This window comes from Somniosus microcephalus, chromosome 9, assembly GCF_052327205.1.
Source record: "Somniosus microcephalus isolate GS21.2 chromosome 9, FLI_Smic_1.0, whole genome shotgun sequence".
In the NCBI taxonomy this organism is placed as follows: Eukaryota; Metazoa; Chordata; class Chondrichthyes; order Squaliformes; family Somniosidae; genus Somniosus; species Somniosus microcephalus.
Genome location: NC_140995.1, coordinates 124,174,662 through 124,182,494, shown reverse-complemented (window position 1 = coordinate 124,182,494; position 7,833 = coordinate 124,174,662). Strand labels below are relative to the sequence as shown.

At 41.0% G+C, this 7,833-nt stretch overlaps 1 protein-coding gene across 1 annotated transcript; it reads right to left on the bottom strand.

Moving 5' to 3' along the window:
• Window positions 1–3,883: 3,883 nt before the first annotated feature.
• ccn2a (cellular communication network factor 2a) lies at window positions 3,884–6,655 on the bottom strand. The gene is made up of 5 exons (XM_085997121.1): window positions 6,428–6,655; window positions 5,943–6,159; window positions 5,299–5,550; window positions 4,721–4,932; window positions 3,884–4,594 (listed from the first exon to the last, which is right to left on the bottom strand). Exons 1-5 carry the CDS (start codon window positions 6,488–6,490, stop codon window positions 4,298–4,300), a joined length of 1,041 nt encoding a protein of 346 aa, XP_085853247.1. The 5' UTR covers window positions 6,491–6,655; the 3' UTR covers window positions 3,884–4,297.
• Between the last annotated feature and the right edge of the window lie 1,178 nt (window positions 6,656–7,833).

Sequence of the window (7,833 nt, the reverse complement as noted above, 5' to 3'; positions counted from 1 at the left end):
CTGAGTGGGGAAAGTCTACACCAATCACCAGATAAGTCTCTGAAATAAGTACTGTGCTGAGCAATTGTTACCGAACCAATTTTGAAATTACTTTTCCTTGGTGAAGTTACAACCATAAAGGCACTGAACAGGGCACATCTGAGAAGAGCCAGCTGTATGTGTTCTATAAGAACTATCTGGTAAATCTTACAGTAACAATGCCAAGTTACTTATTATAACATATTAACAAGAATTTTTGTAATATTTTGATATAAATATGGAATTAATAGCTTACCAAAGCCAGTTTTTCTGTTAGTGTTCAAGCCAAAATATCTGAACAAAAGACATTATGAAAAAGTAGCGGAGAATATAATTTAGATTGTAGAATACACTGTATATAGTTATATTACAGTAAAGATTGAAGGTTTCCTGTGCTTCCTATCGTGCTTCATATATTTATTTAATATTCATTTAGATTTTGCTACAAACAACAAACAGAACAAATCTTCTTCTGCCTCTTCATTAAGTTTATTTCATGTTTGCTGAAGGTTATTCAGTTTATTAAACTATGCTTAATGGTTGAAGATATTTTGTGGTTTTTAATATATTAGTCATCAAAGTGTTTACGGCTTTCCGAAATGTTAAAAAAAAAATTCAAGTACCTTCTGAATTTCCACCTGTGAAAGGATGTTTTTCTCCTTTCAGAAATGCAATCTAACCAACCTTTGAAACTGTAAACCACAGAGATACTTGTGTACTGACTTGATTGGGATTTTGGCTCTTTCCTTGTTTCTTTGGTTTGTTGGCTCAGATTCCTATTGGTTTCAATGATACACCCTAAATCCAATACTTAAAAGGTTACTCACATTCCAATCTTTGGTGTTCTGTATCTTTCTAACTTCTCCCCATAATTCAGATAGGTGGCTGTGTCAGTTTCCAGTGTTATTGTTGTTACTGCTATACAGACCAACAATTGATGCCTTACGCTTTAGAAAACTGGTAAAATTTACAGTCTCTGCAACTTGTAACCTAGGAGATGGCATTTTATTTGTTGCTTTACTGCTTTAGGTTTGGCATGACTGTTTGGAGTTCGAGGTATTGCTAACCTAGTTTCCACCTACTGGAAACTTCTCATGTTTATCTATGCACCCCCCCCCCCCCCCGCCCACCCCACTTCTATCAAAGTACAGTACTAGTTTGTAAAGTTTGCTCTTCAACCTGCCTGTGTACAGACTGTTGTCTGCCACTAAAAAACATGAAGCCTGCCATTAAGGTCCTCTCAAGCCAATCCCCTAGCCTCTGTAGACCACAAACTCCTGTATTTGAGCCTACAGTTCCACTAGTGGCAGACAGTTAGTGAGCAAAACTGAATCTGAACTTGGTCTCTCTATTGGGGGCTCTTCCGCAGGGCACTGTGGAGTTGTCACTCAGTCCATGAGACCCAAAACCCTCTCGCCTGCCTACATAGATTTTGGAGCAGCATTGCTGCATGTTCTTCAGCATTACATGCAGGGAGATGTGACGATTCCTGGTGCTGGGTGCTTTACCTGGTGCTCCGTCTTAACTGCCCTTATCTAATTCCCCTGAAGTGAATGCATGCAATAGCAAGGCTGCGTCAGTACCTTGCAGAAGAACAGATGTGGCTGCCTGTTAGTCACTGATTGAGTGTTTGGTGCTAGCAAGAATAGGAATTTTAAGCATCTACTTATCTTATTAGACTGGCATGAAGCTTTACCTTTCGCACTCCTTTGATGGCCTCCATTCCATTTAGCTGAAGGGTCCATTCCTCACAGTAGGTAAGATGTCACAAAATGGCTGTTTCAGCACCAATGCGGGTTCTCTCCTGATGGCTATGCACAGCCTTCTCCTTTAAAAAGAGAACCCTTGAGCATTATAAGAGAACAGGAGAGTGCCCGAATGATTAGCCTACATTACAAAGGCGTAAAAAATGAGCAGAGTGTGCAAGTAGTTCTAGGAGCCATACAGTGGGTTGGTGAGAAATCAGGAGAGTGGTGTGGAAGTGAAAGGACGCCCATCCCTTGGCAGCCATCAAATTGCAAATCTATCTTCAGATATTTGCGCCCCAGACTAACTGGAAGCATTGCCACAAGAAATCCACTAATATACATAAAAATTGTAATTCTGTCACACTTCAGATGTCTGATTTCAAAATGTCAAAATATAAAGGCAGCCATTCATACTGGCTTCTTCTGACTTAAAAGTTGTAAATTTACATACATCTACCAATCTGCGAACTTCCCTTATCAACAACAATTAATCTCCAATTGACCTCAAGGTCTCTTCCCTTATCAACAACAATTAATCTCCAATTAACCTCAAGGTCTCGTATTTACAGCAGTTTTGACTTTGTGCCCTTAAGGTGAAGTCTTAAAAGAGCACTGCGCCACAGCAGCAGAATTGTAACACTGAAACAGATGTCCTGCATTGTAAAGCATTGTATACAATGTTTATTTCATTTCTGACACAGATAGCACAGCCCACAATGATATAGTAACATGAGAATAATGCCAGTCTTAAGAGTAGAAGAAAATCATGGCAAAACACTTTAACATGTAAGCCTGGAAGTTACGCTGCACAATATTGTAGTATGAATGCTTAATGTGTTTGTATCAAACTCCTAAAATAGATGGATTCATTCTTTCATTAATGTAGTGGACAGATGATTTTGATATGAATGTATTAACCATTAATATAATATTGCACAATAATTTATACAACTTGTATTTATATAGCGCCTTTAATGTAGTAAAATGCCCCAAGGCGCTTCACAGGAGTGTTATAAAACAAACTTTGACACCAAGCTACATAAGGAGAAATTAGGGCAGATGACCAAAAGCTTGGTCAAAGAGGTAGGTTTTAAGGAGCATCTTAATGGAGGAGAGGTAGAGAGGCGGAGAGGTTTAGGGAGAGGATTCCAGAGCTTAGGCACAGCCACCAATGGTTGAGCGATTAAAATCAGGGATGCTCGAGAGGCCAGAATTAGAGGAGCGTAGATATCTCGGAGGGTTGTGGGGCTGGAAGAGATTACAGAGATTGTAATATTGCCATTATATTGTCAATGTGTAGCTTGTTCGACTGCAGTACATTTTTTGGACACTTTTATTTACTTCTACTTTGTTTTTGATATGGGAAAGGATTGTATGATCTCTGTAAAGGGTAGTATAATCAGAGTAACCTTATCATGGTGACAGAAATGGAGCAATATACAGGGTACTTAACTTCTGTATATTTGCTAGAAATGTATCTCCACATTTATGGTATTAAATTACAGAACACAGGTGCTATAGTTTGTACCATAATTGTGGAGTAGTGGCTATGCAACTACAAATATCCTTAATAAATTCATATTTACATCTCTTTGCAGCTTTGAAATAGAAAAACTACTGATGTTTGTCTCATATTTTAGTTAATATTAGGAGCACTGCAGTGTGCTAAATGCTTCTTCCAATATATATGCAACTACTGGGGAGGGTGGGGGTAGTTGAGGGGAATCCACAGCCCAAATTATTTTGGCACGGTGACTATCCCCTTTCAAATCCCATATTTGCCACTGATATCCCCTTAACTATTTATGCCTATTTGCATGTCTGGTTTCAAATTCTGATAACTTCTGTTGAGTTTTCAGTGGATGGAGAATTAAAACTGCTAAAAAACATGTATGATCACTAAAATTCATGGCACATGGATTGTTAAACTGAGAAGGAATGCATTATTCACATCATACTATATATTAATAAACTATATATTGATTAAACTGATTCAAAAACTACTTTCAGACTTAAAATACACTGTATGTTCTGCCAAATCTTAGTGTCTTGCTGTAATTGTCTGTTAAGTGATAAAAGATTGTTCTATTTGCATAGATCTGTTAATTAAGAAAGCATTATTTTATATCAAAAATATATTTTATTTTGAACTAGAAAAGTGCAAACATTTAACTTTTGGTCACACTTCTCAAATGTTACAACAACTGTTCAAAAACAGAAATCAAAGAACAGTCATTTTGTCAAGTCTATAACTACAGTACTCAAGCAATAAACAACACAAGGCATAGACATTTAAATTAACTTAGACAACTGTACACATATGTACATTATTTACAATGATATTACAGCTAACAGTGTACAAGCAATGCAGTTTCAAAATCTAGGCGGAGTGCTGTGACATGTTTCCATTCTCTCATTTGATAACTGATAATGCCTCAACATGTCAATATTTTCCTTTATGTTACGCAGTGACCTTTGCATACGAGATGGAAAATCTTTCCAGTTAAGAAGTCTTAGATCGATTACACAGTTTATGCCATGTCACCCATCATTTTCCTGTAATATAAGGACTGGAAGACATCATTGTCCATGGGGCAGTTATAGTGGCAGGCACAGGTCTTTATGAACATCATATTCTTCTTCATGAGTTGTCCATCAGGACATTTGAACTCGACGGGAAGAGTAGCGGTTCTGTGAGGGGTGCAGCATCGGCCATCAGTGCAAACACCACAGAATTTGGCTCTGTAAGACTTCACACTAGTACAGCCAGAGAACTCGAACTTGGTAGGCCTGTAAACTTTTGGGGTGCGGATACATCTTTTGCCTCTCTATGGGGTGAATGACAGAAGACAAAATTCCATTAGAGAAAATATTTAGAGTAAATGCAAAGACAAATCAAAATAAATCCTGATGTTAATTTAAATCAATTGATCTGGGAAGGGCTTTTTTTTTACCTTAATGGTCTCTTTCATATCCATTTCGCAAGGTCTGACCATGCAAAGTCTGGTCTGTTTCTCCAGTCTGCACTCTCTGTTGTCATTGGTTACCCGGGTGGAGATGCCCATTCCACAGGTCTTGGAGCAGGCACTCCATTCAGTGGTCTGTACAAGACAGTTTGCACGGAACATGGAGGGGTCAGGGCCATAGGTGGCTTCTTCTCTATAAGCTGTAGTGAAGAAAAAATAATCAAAATTTTTGGTAACATAACAGGCAGGAACCAGGGTTCCATTAACGATAGAATAAGCATTAACAATTGTTTATTTTTGTTGCCCTCAAACTGTATAATGTTGCTAGTCAGTTAAGTATGTTTTAAAAATTGGCAAAATAAACTCAGTTTGACAATGACTAGATTGCTGAATCATAAAATATTATTATGCTGAATTGATTCTATTGATGTAGTTTAACATTTTTCTTGCATCATTCTCATTTGATCTGGTGGTTGCAAAGCACACTGCACTGGTTCCTACTAATGTTGATTGCCTAAAGGTGTCTCTTTGGAGTTGAATGTTTTGATGACTGACAAACGCCTTACCTGCCAGTACAGGTCCAACCATGGTGTGATGTCTGGGTTGTTCACAGACCCATTCCTCGCAGCACTTGCCAGGCACTTTGACCTTCTTGGGCATGGGACAGTCCGGGCTAGGCAGGCGGATATTGATACTGCAGACAGGGACACAGCCGATGGAGCCATCCAGACAGGTGCACTTGTACTTGCATCCATTCTGAAAGGTCTCACCATTCCTGTACACAACACCATCAAACACGCAAGGAGCCCCTTCTTTAGCTGCAAGAGACCATGTAAAAATATCCCTGTAAGCAATTTAGTTCAACTGACTAAACATTTCAGATGACAGTAAACACTAGTGGGGTGACAACCGCTGTGATTTCACTACAAGTATGATTCTAAACAGTTTAAATAGCAGAGACTGAATTATTCACCAATTTAGGAGGCAATATGTAAATTATTTTGCTAATCATACCTCCGTGCTAATAAAATATGGAAGGGGCAGTGACAGGGAGACATCCTATTCTTACAGCTACCAAAACCGAATGTGTATACACTTGGACAGCAAGCTCTCTCCATCCAATCCAGCTTGATGGCATTAAAATCTCCACAATAAAAACAGAAAATGCTGTACACACTGTGTGTGTGTGTGTAGATCGGACGATTCTTACCTGCACAGACTCCGACTACGGTGTGTGCGGCGGATCCGAAGTCGCAGAAGAGGCCCTTGTGGGGGTCACAGGGCTGGCGCTGGGTGCACACCTCACCCGCTTGCTTGGCGCAGACGCTGCAGCAGCCGCAGCCGTCGGTGAGCTGGGAGACTCCGGGAGGGCAGAGCGGGGGCTGCTTGGGGCAGTGGCAGGGAGCTCGGCAATCATCGGCAGCGGCCTGCAAAGCACATCACAGCATTTACAACCCGGCAACCGGAGGAAAGGCCGCAGATATCCGACAGCGTTCAAAATAAATCCAACACCAGTCACTGCTACACTTCTAAAACTCCTCAGCAACGTGGACTGGAATTGCTACATAATAACATTTAAGGACTAAAGTCAATTACACACATTTTAAAGCAAGTTTTATTCTGGTTCACATTAGGCTGGTGTTACCTCCTCAAATCCTGTCACCACATTGCTGCAAAATGCAGTCAGTAACTCACCAAGCAAGCCAGTCCCATCAGCAGGAATGGTGCAAACTTCACGCTCCTCAGTCCAGCAAACATTTTCGCTCAAGCTTTCGGTCGGACTTTCACAAGTTTTATTTTCTTTTCTTCCGCTTGACAGTTGTAGGGTCGAGTAGATTTGCTGCTGTTCTCTCTCTGTCTGTCTCTCTCGCAATTTGTGTGTTGACTGGGTGAAGCGCGGGCTTTTTATCCTCTCCCAGCCCGGCTGACGCGGGCAGCCGGCCGGCCCCGCCAGCAGACTTGCCTTTGGATCAACGCCAACATTCCTGGGCAGCTTCCCAGTTCCTGCCTGACACCGGATTGTGTGTGACCTCTTGACACAGCGCATACCTCCACCCCAGCAAGCAGGCGCAGTGCAAAATCAGAGGCTGTGCAAACAGGCAGGGCCACTGGCAGACTGGGCTGACGCGAGCTTTCAACAATGCTCCATCTGCTAAAATAACCAGGCAAATATGTGGGATTTCAACGTGACAACATTCCCTGTACTTGGGAACAATGCACGCGTATTGTATGGAACACCTTAGCGAAAGGATAGAGGTCGAAATAAATGTGAAGAATTCAAAATCGTCTAACAGTGTTTTTATGATATGGCATGTATTTAATTACAACTCTATATAAAGCGATAGGTGAATACAATGTGTTGGAATTGGGAGAATTGACATAAGAGTGCCAAAAGGTTGTTATGTCTACTGAGTTTCCAAGATCTCAATGAAACGAAGGCGAACGTGCTGGAATGTTGTACTTTTTCTGATTATTTTTATTTCCCACTGCCCGATCAGATATTAGACAAGTTTCAGACGGCCAGGATTGCAGGAAAGTGGCTAGACGATATATGTGTGTACAGGAAGCGCACCTTTCCCCCTATAGGTCGTGATCCTAGACATGACTTGTGAGATCCAGTTGAGTTCTGGCAGCTGCACTCGGAAATAAGAAAAAAAAGAGTGACGGCTTGCAACCGCAAGAACGCGTCGAGGGAATGTGAAAATCAGCCAGTCTGAGAGGAGGAAGCCTCGCCATCGATGTCAATCTCTGTGCTGTAGAAACAAATCGCTTCATAACAATCGCATCAGAGCAAAAGTGCAAAGCCTGAAATACAGAACTTCAAAATAAAAATATTAATTTCAATATATATGTTGTGTATGTACCTTTAAGAGAATAACTGGTCTCAGACTGCAGTACCAGCAGTGACCACCCCTGTATAAAAGACGCTAGTGAGCCTCTGTTGTTTCAGTTTCACTAATGGCCCAGTAATTCCTGTCACAATGCGTGAGTAAGGACGGGGTACTCACGCGTGTGCCAGGAGGAATTGCCGGTTTTCAGCATGCACAGCGCATGCGCTGAAAACCGGTATTTCCTGTCCTCTGACCCAAGGGGTTAAGAGG